The 12,897-nt window shown below is 47.2% G+C and overlaps 1 protein-coding gene across 1 annotated transcript in view; it reads left to right on the top strand.

Annotated features, from left to right (window-relative positions):
- Window positions 1-12,656, top strand: part of SH3GL2 (SH3 domain containing GRB2 like 2, endophilin A1) — a 120,330-nt gene extending 107,674 nt beyond the window's left edge. The window contains exons 7-9 of the mRNA XM_063129232.1: window positions 1,735-1,838; window positions 7,734-7,858; window positions 11,334-12,656. Coding sequence (XP_062985302.1) covers window positions 1,735-1,838; window positions 7,734-7,858; window positions 11,334-11,533 — 429 coding nt within the window. The 3' untranslated portion in view covers window positions 11,534-12,656. The remainder of the gene's footprint in view (window positions 1-1,734; window positions 1,839-7,733; window positions 7,859-11,333) is intronic.
- Window positions 12,657-12,897: the final 241 nt, after the last annotated feature.

Genomic DNA, 12,897 nt, shown 5'->3' with positions numbered 1-12,897 from the left:
TCAGTAAAGTATTCTAAGCGCTACCAACTTTTGTGTAAATGGAAGTGTGGAAGAAGCCGCTCTGGTAAACCTTGGGCAGAGTGTTGGAGCTGGATTTGAGAGGCACAGATTACGGAACAAATGAATACGTTGAATAGCCTTGGCAGGTCACCACGGTTTCAGATCTAAATCCAGCAATGTGAATCATAATAGTGACCTGCTTCAGAAGGTGAATGAGATAAGGAGATACTGAGATAAGGGGCCAAATCCATTCCTCCCTGGATCCCTGGATGGCCACACCTCCTTTCCCTGGCCACACCCCTTTCCTCCAACCACCGATTTTCTGATAGGTTCCCAGCTTTTGTGCAGTCCCCTCCCCCCCCATTTTTAAAGGTTGAAATGCCTCTCCGAAGGCTTAGTTACTGTCAGTAAGAGCTTTAAGCTACAACAGGCTGGTATTTCTTTATTTTTGGATCCACCCCCTTTGCCTTTAGTCCTGCCCTCTTTCCTTAGGCCCCACCTACCACTGGAATGCGGCCCCTAAGAGCTTCTTCGAAATTGAGTTTGACTCCTCCTGGTGGAAAGAGGTTCCCCACCCTGTGTTATGTACTCTAAAGCAGCTTGTCCCAAACTGGTGCCCTCCTCCAGATGTTTTAGAGTACAACTCCCAGCATTCCTAGCTGGGGCTGATGCAAATGGAAGTCCAAAACATCTGTAGGGTACCAAGTTGGGGAAAACTGTCCTCAAGCTTCAAGTCAGGATTGTAATTAATCAAGATTAAACTAATTCAATTTATATACTATATGAACATGTTGAGACAATGCTCAGTCAAGGATGAAGTAGGACCAGAGCATTCACTACACCTTTCTTGCTCATTATCCTGGAAGGGCATAAAAAATTTCCTTTTCTCTTCACACATGGCATAAAGTGGCCCAATGTGGGAAACTTCCTCAGGTGGATTGGGGCCCCACTGGCTGGAGTGTCCCCATTCCTGCCCTAAGTGGTTCATCTACATGCAAACTGTACACATTAACAGACATCCGAGTACAATAGCTAAGATCTGTAGTGTAGGCTATCCACTAAGGAACTTTTCTTCAATTAGACTAATGACATCTGTTCAAAATAAGGTGGAATTATTTCATTTTTATGCAGAACAGGGGCAGACTGACTCCACTCTTGCATGGGCTATTTTTTTAACTAGAATCTCTGTATCTGGTGGTTGTATTTTAAATTTACAAAGCAAGCCTGCACACCCACGTCTCTCTTAATAGTCGAGGCATCATCCGTGCTAAGTGATTCTGTGTATACAGTCTTACTTAGGAGCAAAAAAAGGGCCTTGCTGGACCAGCCCATCAAGTCCTGGGTTTGGCTGCCTGGTGCCCACCAGATGTTTTGGATTACAACTCACATCAGCCCCAGCATGGCTAGTAGTAAAGGACCATGGGACTTGTACTCTAAAACATCTAGAAGTCACAAGTTGCATATTCCTGACTTAATCCTTATTCCATAAATCATCTGACACCAGGCGGTCTTCCAGGAAACAGCCAGTGGTAGACCGGGGGCCTGCAGTCTACCTTTTCGTCAACCTTGGTGAAGAAGGGTTGTAATGCAAGTTTACCTCCATTTATATACATTTCTAATATCCAATTCAATGTGAATTGTATTGTATTCACTGCCTCTTCCGTGTCAGAAGGCCGTTGCCTTAAGAAAATGTAATTTGTACAATAATATGGAACTAGGGCTTTCTCTTTTCAGATTGAACAAGTGAGCCAGCTTACTGCACTTGTACAAGCCCAGCTGGAGTACCACAAGCAAGCCACACAGATCCTCCTTCAAGTTAGTTCCAAGCTGGAAGAGAGGTAAATACTTACATATTGTCGATTCATATTTTCTTTGGGTGTTGAGCAGAAAGCTGGCATGAAATTGCACTGTGATTGTGTGTGTGTGTGTGTGTGTGTTTTAGGACAGGAGCAAATTCCAATTAGTTACAGGTTCCATTAAGTAAAATGCATAGCTACACTTAAGGCTGGAGCATGTTACATTTCCACCAAAAAACATCCTCCCTGTGAATTCTCTATCACCACCACCTAAAAAAACTAGACCTTTCCTTAGATATGTTCTTAATAGCATAGCTGCTGACACAGTTGATCCCATGCTTGTAAGATAATATGTAGAGCATTCTCTTTAAATGGGTTACTGCTATTTGATGGTTAAAACCAAATAGGTGACGTGATGCCCTTTCCAATGGGCCTTCCAATCTGGTCAAAACAGCAATAAATGTGAGTGGAAGACTTTCCATATCCTCTTTCCAACCTGGAAGAAAGTGAGCAAGTGCATGTGTAAAGGGTTCTTATGGTGGATGTTGCCATCACTGTTTTGAGTCTCCATGTACATGTGCCATGCTTCATTGGCCACTGGATGGAGCATGGCAGTTTACAGTTTGACTGCAGTGTCCAAAGTTATGTATACGTCTAAACTTAAATGTGTGTGTGTGTGTGTGTGTGTGTGTGTGTGTGTGTGTGTAGCGGGGTGAAAATGTGTCATTGTGGCATCTTGGTTTTGGTAGTATCCCCCATGGCAAATATAATGTGTCATCCAGATCTATAACTCACAAATTTGAGGCATTTATGGGTTTCATGGGATAGGTATTTTTGACATCTAAAAATGAAAATAGTTTACTGGGGGTAGACCATGGAGTCTGCCTCTGACAGGCAGGATTAGTGGAATTCAGGCTAGTATCATAGAATCATAGAATAGCAGAGTTGAAAGGGGCCTACAAGGCCATTGAGTCCAACCCCCTGCTCAATGCAGGAATCCACCCTAAAGCATCCCTGACAGATGGTTGTCCAGCTGTCTCTTGAAGGCCTCTAGTGTGGGAGAGCCCACAACCTCAACAGGCAACTGATTCCATTGTCGTACCTCTCTAACAGCCAGGGAGTTTTTCCTGATGTCCAGATGGAATCTGGCTTCCTTTAACTTGAGCCTGTTATTCTGTGTCCTGCACTCTGGGAGGATCGAGAAGAGATCCTGGCCCTCCTCTGTGTGACAACCTTTCAAGTATTTGAAGAGTGCTATCATGTCTCCCCTCAATCTTCTCTTCTCCAGGCTAAACATGCCCAGTTCTTTCAGTCTCTCTTCATAGGGCTTTGTTTCCAGACCCCTGATCATCCTGGTTGCCCTCCTCTGAACACGCTCCAGCTTGTCTGCATCCTTCTTGAATTGTGGAGCCCAGAACTGGATGCAATACTCTAGATGAGGCCTAACCAGGGCTGAATAGAGAGGAACCAATACTTCACATGATTTGGAAGCTATACTTCTATTAATGCAGCCCAAAATAGCATTTGCCTTTCTCGCAGCCATATCGCGCGGTTGGCTCATATTCAGCTTGTGATCTACAACAATTCCAAGATCCTTCTCGTTTGTAGTATTCCTGAGCCAAGTATCCCCCATCTTGTAACTGTGCCTTTGGTTTCTATTTCCTAAATGTAGAACTTGGCATTTGTCCCTATTAAATTTCATTCTGTTGTTTTCAGCCCAGCGCTCTAGCCTATCAAGATCAATTTGAAGTTTGTTTCTGTCTTCCAGGGTATTAGCTATCCCACCCAATTTTGTGTCATCTGCAAATTTGAAAAATTTGATATCACATCCATCCTGACTTTGGTGGTGGCAGAGATGAGCTAGGGAAGACCATTGAGTCACCTATGGATCCCACTACTCAAGAAACATAGCAGTACAATGCTCTTATACAAGAAGACGTTGTGCTTTATATGTTTGCTTATCATATTTGTTGACTGCGCTTTCACCTAGAAGCTTGCACAGGTGTACATGAGGTTCCAAGGGGATGGCCGATCCAGGAACTAGCTACACTAGGCACATCCAGTTTGTTCCCTGGGGCCAATGCTGATATATCATTGCCATTTTGACATTGCATAGTGTCTTGGTTGGACAAGGAGGTGGGGTGCCATGACCAGCGGTGTTGATACCTGCTGCCGAGGGACAACAAAGCCCTTCAGAGAGCTCACTCTCTTTTCTTTATTTCCAGATTTAGAAATGCGAGTCTCCGGACTGATAATACTTGCTTCCGAAACAAGGAAAGCATTATGACCCCACATTTTTGTCCCCTCCTTCCTGTTCCTCCTCCCCAACATAGCAGCAAGCAGAAGGAAGGAAGGAAGGAAGGAAGGAAGGAAGGAAGGAAGGAAGTAAAGAAGGAACCTCCCTTCTCTCTCTGGCATCTGGCTACATAGGCTGCAATATCAGTAGCCCTTAGGAAACATTTCCTAAGGGCAACATGGCCATATAAAGAGAGGGAAGGAATGATGAGACTCAACCTAATGTGAGCCAAGTGGGGGCTCACCTCTGTTTTTTCACAGGCTATTTGTTTGCTCGCTCGCTTGCTCATTTGCTGCTCCCTTTGGGGATCTCAAACCCACACAGTCCTGCTCCCTCTTTTTCTTCTAGTCCTTCATAAGAATGACTGGTAATAAGACCTGTTTAGATTTTCATTTTTATTTTTTAAGTTAAAGCGGTGGCAAAATCTCAGGAATTTTGCTGATTTTATCAACATTGTTTGAGTTTCTATCAGGTAAATTTGAAGAGTTCTGCTCTTGGGAAACTAGAATCTACAGAAATTTCAAATTGTACATGAGGCAATATTGGATGGCAGTTCTGGTGACATAATAATGACATGATTGCAAAGAAAAAGAAAGAAAGGAAAAGAAAGGAAAGGGTGGGAGGAGAAGAAAAGTAATAGTTTTGTAACTTTCCTTTAATTGTCCAGGGCATAGGTTTAGATTCCAGGGATTATGGTGGCCTTGTTCACCTCGAAGTCATACATACCTCTTCTGGACTTGCTCCTAGTTTAACTTCTCATTCTTCATAATTTGCGGACCTTCTGATTCACTGTTTTGTTTGCTGATGATTATTTTTAATGTCCTAGCGACATTGGCAATGCAACTTTGGCTGCATATACGTCAACTGCAGCCTTTCTGTGTCAGGGCAGACTGCTCTTAACGTTAAGCACCTTAACATTAAGTCCACGTTATTGCCTTCTACCAAGAGAGTGTTCAGTAGATTTTGTGAGCCTGGGAATCTGCACAGCTTCAGCCCCACTTCAGATATGAAAGATGACCTGCAGTTGCAGAACATGATCCCTTTGCAGAAACTCCGGCTTCCTTTTAAAGGAAGCAGGTCTTTAACAAGCAGGTTTCCAGGGAAAACTCCAAAACGTAAAAACCTGTAGTTCTTGAAACCTCACTCTAAGGTAGGGCTGGGCATGAAGTTCAACTCCAGATGTTTAGGACTTCAGCTCCCAGCGTTCCTGACCATTGGCCATGCTGGCCACAGATTCTAGGAGTTGAAGTCCAAAACATCTGGAGATTTACCTTCTCCCCTACTCTGGTGTAAGGCACTAGTCTCAAACCCAGGGCTTTGGCAGGGGGCCCAGTCAGCATATGCCTTGCATTACCCAGACAGCTTAAGGCAACTGTGGGCCTGATCTCTGCTTCTTTGGAATTCAACCGCTATGGGTGGCTAGAGGGTGACAGGAGCTTCCAGGCCCAGCAGGATCCATTGGAGCCAATAAGGTCTGATCTGGTCACTCATTGGTCTGAGCGACTCAGTGCTGGCTGAGGTGCTACAGTCTGTCTGGAAGTCTTTTTTCCCATGTCAGCTTAAATTTGTTTAGGGCATTCCAGGGTAGCAAGTCAGCACTCATCAAGGACTCCCTGAGCATGGCTGAACAATACCCATGTTTCCTATCTCTACCTGGACAGGGATAACCTGGGGCCTTGCTAGACGAGGCCTTAGCGCGCCTTGAGAGCCGGTTTCCCTGCTGTGCGTCCTCCTCTAATGCGCCATAAGCGAAGTCGCTTATGGCGCGCCTTTTCCGCAGAACGTCTAGAGACTTCCTTGGCTTTTTGCGGCTACTCGCTTACTCGTGAGTAGCCTCAAAAAGCCACGGACTTGGCACAGCTCTCATACGAGCGCTGTGCCCATCGGCCGGGGGGGGGGGGAAGAGAGGGGCAGGGGGAAGGCCGGACCTGGCAGGAGGGGGGGGAGAGCAGGCATCGGGGATGGCAAGGGGGGAGGGCGGGTGAGAGAGAGAGCGCCTGGCGCCACCGCCCGAGCAAGCAGGCAAGCGGCGCTGCCAGGGCAAGGCCTGGCATGGGGGGGCGGCATCGCCTGGGCAAGCGCCGCGCGCCGCCACCCGAGCATGAAGGCAAGCACCGCCACCAGGGCAAGGCCGGGGACAGGGAAGGGGGGCTTTGTTTTTTAAAAAACACGGACTTACCTGGTCCGGAGTCTTCGGGCCGCACGTGGCCCCTTTAAACTTAAAAAAAAAAAAATGGTGGACGCTGCAGGGATCCCGACGTCCCTGCGCGTCCCGCGTGTGGAAGCTGGGGCAGCGCGCGCTAACGTCAGCGTGCCATCGCCCCGCCTCCAGGCCAGCTTATCCGGCCGGGTCTAGCAAGGCCCCTGGTTTCAGTGGTTTATCCCCTGGTAACTTCCAAATTAGATTATTGCAAGGCACTCTACAGGGCGCTGTGCAAAATGCAGCATTCAGGTTGATGGCAGGGACCAGTAGTTCTGAACATGTAACACTGATGTTGGCTCCTTCACACTAGCTGTCCTAATGTTGCTGAGCCCAATTGAAGGTGCTGGTCTTGACGTATAAAGCCTTACCTGCTTGGGACCACAATATTTGACTAAGCACCTCTATGGGTATGAACCTACCTGCATACTACACTCATCATATGAGTCCCTCCTCCAAGCGCCTCCTTTGAGGGAGGCATGGAGCATGGCAACAAGGAAGAGGGCCTTCTCAGTGGTAGCACCCCAATTATGGAATGTTCTCCCCCAGGGAGGTCTGGCATTGTCACCTTTTCAGTGCCAGGCTAAGACTTCCCTCTGCTCTCAGGCATTTGGCAGCATGTGACACAGTTTGAATGAATCCTGGGATTTCAGTTGATTGTTTAAAATTGTTATATTTTTGCACGTGCATTTTGTGTTAATATATTGCATTTTTATAGTTTAAATTTTTGCAAACTTCTCGGAGGGCTTTGGCTATTTTGGGGTATAGAAATGTAATAATAATTTAAAAAATGAATGAAATGAATTCAGAGTATACATTGTTAAGGATACCGTTAAAATATCTTCAGTATGCACTGATAAAGACATAGCAATAGATGTCTAGCATAATGGGTGAAGCAGGCCTTATTATGAACTTTAAGGCCATTGTATAAATGGGCCTGATGAACAGGTTGTATGTGGGATGGAGTACAAGACGAGAGGTTGAAGCACACACTCCCAGCACAGGCAGAACCTTTATGCTGAGAAGCAGGCCAGCTTCATGCAATTGATTCATTGGGGTTTTGTGACAGAGAAGTCATAATCACAAAAATTAAAAATGGGTAATTGATTTAGTTTTCAAGCCAAGAGGACAAAGACTACTACTTTAATCAAGGCAGCCTAGAGTCTGCATCAGCTTTCCCCAACCTGTTTCCTTCAGATGTGTTGGACTGCAAATCCCAGCATCCACCAGGCAACCATATGTTGGACAACTACTGGGAATTGTAGTCCAACACATCTTTAGGGAACCAGGCTGAGGAAGGCTGGTCTACACATGCCCTACTTAGCATGGCTTGTCTGTTGGAGACCCTCTGGTTCCTTCAGAATGTAACGGTAGGGTTTTGCCTTGAATAGTCTTAGTTTTGCTATTCAAAATCTTACAGGTTTTGCTTCTCTTCTGGCAGGATAAAAGATGCATCAGATCTGCCCAGGAGAGAATATCAGCCAAAGCCCCGCATGAGCTTGGACTTTACTGACAATGCTCAACAGAATGGAGGAATCTCTAATGCCACCACCCCAAAGCCCTCAGGTAAGAGGAACTGGAAAGGAGGACAAATGGTTGCATGAGTGACTCATACCCCAGCGTTTCGCATGTCACGCATAATGCCCAAAGGGTGAACTCATGGCTCTCCTTGGGGTAAGGTGCATGGGCATCGGAAACACCTCACGCAATTCACGGCAGGAGACAGGATCAGAGCTCCCTTTGGACAAGATACGAGCAACACTGAAAAGCAGAGGTGGGGGTCCTTCCTCTAGGTGTGTCTTCTAAAGCAGCATGCATGTTTTATCTTTCGTATTTCTTCCCCACCCTCTTTCTAATAAGCCTAGGTCGGCGTAGATACAATGATCTCCTCTCCATTTTATTCTCATGATAACCATACAAGACAGTAAAAGATGATGCACTCTTCATTTATTGCCTCTTATAATGTGTACAAAAATCCAGTGCTAGATTCACTTCCCATTCCTTGCTTGATCAAACCACCTGAGAGCGAAGGCGAAGAGGAAGACACAGAATGGCACCTGCACCAAGAAGAGCTGCGTTCTCACCATCGAAATCTGTGTTGACTGAACATTTGGAGTTGGGAATTGGGTTGCACCTACTGGCCCCACCTCAGCCTCTGTACAGTCAGTGGAAGGTCTGAACCGAGTTCTATATGAACACAGCTATGTCCATGTAGGCCAGGGGTGGGCCAGCTTGTGGCCTTCCAGATATTTTGGCCTACAACTCTCATCATCCCTCACTATTAGCTATGCTGATGGGAACGGTAGACCAAAACATCTGGAGAGCTACAAGTTGCCTACCCCTGATGTTGGCTATTCTATGTGATTGGGAACCCTGCCCAATCAGAGTTCCTGATCATGCATGAACCATACTCATGCCTTCCACTCAGTAGTTTAGATTCAGATTTAGCAATACTTAGGATAGACCCTTGAAATCATTGTCACGGGTAAGTCATGATTAAATACCATTCGTTTCAGTGATCTACTCTAAGTATGACTAAATCTGGATCCAAACCAATGGATGGCGCTCAAGGATGGGGCCAGCAGTCACAATCCCACCTCCATCTATTCAGTCAACATGGAGTTTGAATGTGAGAATTGCCCTAAGGTGGCATTCTGTACACCTCTCCTTTTATTCAGGTTTATTGAACCCTTGCACAGCCTCCTTACATGGACGGTGGGCTGTGTTCAGCTTAGTGGGCGAAACGTTGTGCAAGGCTGCCATAGGGCCAAACTAGATGATACATTAAATGCGTGATTGCATTTGTATAGATCTGTTTTTAAAAATAGCAGCCAGACTGGGGCAGTGCCACAGGGAGAGGAGGGCTTAATACAACCTTACCATTTGCCTGACAAAACAATCCAGCAGAGTTGCTTTCCATGACCATAGCAGCTTCACCTCTGGAACATAGGAAGCTGACTTATACTGAGTCAGATCATTTGTCCATCTAGCCCAGTATTGTTGACAGCCGCTGACAATGGCTCTCCAGGGTTTCAGACAGGTGGTTTTCCAGACCCACCTGGAGATTCTGGGGATCAAACCTGGAACCTTCTGCATGCAAAGCAGGTGCTCTACTACTGAGCTACAGTGTTTCCCTGTTTGCTCCCCCTTTCTTTCTTTGTTTCTTTGTTTCTTTCCGGCCGTTTATATAGGCCATCCAATAACATTGTCCTCTTGGTGGCCACAACACAAAGTAATAAAATACAATATTAAAATACAATAGCATAAAGCAACCAACAGCAGCATAATAATTTCCAGCAGAGAGCAATAAAACCTGTTTCAAAATACTAAGGGCCTTGCTAGACCTGCTGGCTTACGCCGGCAGGGAGGCGGGACCAAGGCGCGCTGAAGTTAGCGCGCCTCCCCCAGGCTACCACACGCACGACGCGCAGGGACGTCGCGTCCCTGCGGCGTCCGCCATTTTTAAAAATTTTTAAAGGGGCCGGGTGCGGCCCAAAGACTCCGGAGAGGTAAGTGTTTTTTTTTGGGTTTTTTTTACCGGGGGGGGGGCGAAGGCTGGGAGGGTGGGTGCCAGGGTGGGTGGCACGGGGGGAGGGCGGGTGCGATCGCACCACGTGCCGCCCGAGCCTGGGCAATGCCTGGCATGGGGCGGCATTGCAATGCCGCCCCATGCCAGGCATTGCCCGGGCAGCGTGCGGCACGATCACACCCGCCCTCCCCCCGTGCTACCCACCCTGGCACCCACCCTCCCAGCCTTCGCCCCCCCCGCCGATGGGCACAGCGCTCCTATGGGCACTGTGCCAGGTCCGCGACTTTTCGTGGCTCCTCGTGAGTAAGCAAGGAGCCGCGAAAAGCTGTGGAAGTCCCTAGACGTTCCCCAGCTCCGGCCTGAGGCCGGAGCTGGGGAAAAGGCGTGCCATAAGCGACTTCGCTTATGGCACGTTGGAGGAGGCCTCAGCGCAGCCTGTCTCCAGATTCCCCTGTGCGTCATCTGGACGCACAGCAGGGAAGCCGGGACAGAAGGCGCGCCAAGGCCTCGTCTAGGAAGGCCCTATGATGGCAGTTTCCAAAAAGGTCTGGGAGAATGAGGAAGTCTTCCACTGGTGCCAAAATGATAGCAAAGGAAGCATTTTACAATTAGAGGTACATTGGGCAGTGTCATTTTGCAAACTCAAAGAGTGTTAGTAGAACACTGCTAAATCTTCCCATTGTGCAAGCAGTTGCCCGTTACGCTTGCACAAACAGTTGTACTATGGGTTGCAGAAGTGGAATGCACAACCACTTGTGCAACTGTACTTTTGCAAACATAACTTTAGTTGGATTCTCTTCTTGCGCTTAGTTTGGAACTTAGGCCTTAGCTAGACCAGGCTATATCCCGGCGCGAACCCCGGGATCGTCCCTGTGCGTCCAGATGATGCACAGGGGATCCCGGGATCAGGGAGGGATCATCCCTCCCTTGCCCCGGGATACAGCCCTCCCCTTTGGGTACGGTTTTTCCGCGGTCATGGGCTGAGCCTGAGACCGCAGAGCGTGTGGCCCGTTTCCGCTGGTTTACCTCGCTCCGCGCGAGTAATCACGCGGAGCCAGGAGCCACACGTGGGGTGCAGCGCTCCTCAGGAGCGCTACACCCATCGGGGATAGGGTGGGGGGAGTGGGGAAATTAATTTAAATTTTAAAAAACCCTTACCTTTGCACACGAGCGTTCGTGCGCTCCATCCCCTTTAAAAAATAAAAAATGGCGGGCGCGAGGCCTCTCTTCCTGAGGTCGTCGAGCCTTATGTGTAAATGAGGGTGAGATCTCACGTTAATCGCAATGTGAGGTCTCCCCGCCTCTCCCCCGGACTTTCAGATAGGTCTAGCTAAGGCCTAAGATTCCATTAATGCAATGTCATCTGCGCTCATGGAATGACCCAGTCAGATATTGTCCATTGCTCCTAATCATAGACGCCTCCATCTGCCTGTTGTGGTTATTACCTATTGATATATGTCAATGGTGCTTTTCCTAACCCCCTTTGTTTTTGTTCTTTTCCTTTCTTTGTAGGTTTTGCTATGGACCAGCCGTGCTGTCGAGCTCTATATGACTTTGATCCAGAAAATGAAGGGGAGCTGGGCTTTAAAGAGGGTGACGTTATCACCCTCACGAACCAGATTGATGAAAACTGGTATGAAGGGATGCTTCATGGCCAGTCCGGCTTCTTCCCTATCAATTATGTGGACATTCTTGTTCCTTTGCCTCGTTAGGATGGCTGGGTCACCAGGTCTGAACCTCCCAATCCCCCCTAGAAAAGTCATGTGTTGATACCACTGCTTTTAAATAAATAAATAAAAATGGCTGCCTACTCCACATCCCAAATACAAGCTGCAGTGGTTCAAATAGTCATCGGGCCCCACAGACAATCTTTGGTTTTCGTGTCGTCATGCTGCGTAGTGGTGATGCGTGGTATCTTCTCAAGGCGGGGCAGCCAGGCACATGGGATTTTCCCATACGTCCATGCTTGCCTCAGAGAAGTTTGCACAGTAATGGGGAGGGAAGGTGGTGGTAACTCTTGATGTGGCTCAGTGATCGTGTTGTGGAAGGGAAAACGCTTGGATTATTTGGGAAGATAAAGCATATCACCACTCTAGGGCCATTTTAGTTCTCTCTAGGAATTATGGGGGAGGGAAATGCCTGTGGTCATCCCATCTTTCCCTTCCCACAGGATGCAGTTTATGCAGGCCTAATAATCGCTAACCAGCTTTTTGTGTCTTATCTCAAAAATGACTGAGTCCTGTCCTTGGAGAAAGCAGCAAAGCATATATTTTAGTTTCTCCACAAAGGAGCCACCACTATTCTGTACGTGCTGGTGGCATAGTACCACCTTTTATATACTAGATCAGGGGTGGGCAGAACATAGATTGGGAACTGCTGTTTGATCTCTGAATGGTTTGCAGTAGATTGGCAAGTGTTTCTGACTCCCAAATGTTTAAAGATAGCAACAATGAAATGGCTTTTTCCACCTATACTAGGCTGCTGAAATGAAGAGAGCTGAGGATAGCCAGAAGTGGATGCTTGTGAGAAAGGACTGTGAGTTTAGCTCACTTCCAGAACTGAAAACAAATTCCTCAGCTCAGAGTGCGCTCAGAGGCACTCTCTTCTTTCATTCTAAGTATACATCTCTTGCATATGGTTCTGGCTGGTGGATCTTGTGGTTCTATTTAAAAAGGCCAAAACAAAACACACACCCCTCCCAAAGTAGATTAGACAAACCTGACGTCTGCCCACTCTTGTTCCGTTGTTAAATAAATGGCCCATTGAGGTCAGATTTTAAAAAAATTCAACACCCCGGCTAGGAAAAGTGTGGGACCACAAGCCTGCTCAGAAACTTTGAACATAAAAAACAACAACATGCCTGCAGCAAATCTATGATGCTGGAAAAAGAAGAAAAATGTAACTGTTTTCACTTTGTGTAAAGCAGCCTTCCCCAACCAGATGCCCTCCAGATATATTGGATTGCAATCCCCATCATTTCCTGCCGGCATGGCCTTTGGCTGGGAATTACGGGGGTTGCAGTTCAACATACGTGAAGGGCATCAAGTTGGGGAAGGCAGTGTAAAGTCTAGGCACA

Source organism: Elgaria multicarinata, chromosome 6, assembly GCF_023053635.1.
Source record: "Elgaria multicarinata webbii isolate HBS135686 ecotype San Diego chromosome 6, rElgMul1.1.pri, whole genome shotgun sequence".
Lineage (NCBI taxonomy): Eukaryota > Metazoa > Chordata > Lepidosauria > Squamata > Anguidae > Elgaria > Elgaria multicarinata.
Note: the sequence above shows the minus strand (reverse complement) of the source record. Positions and strands in the feature narration are given on the sequence as shown.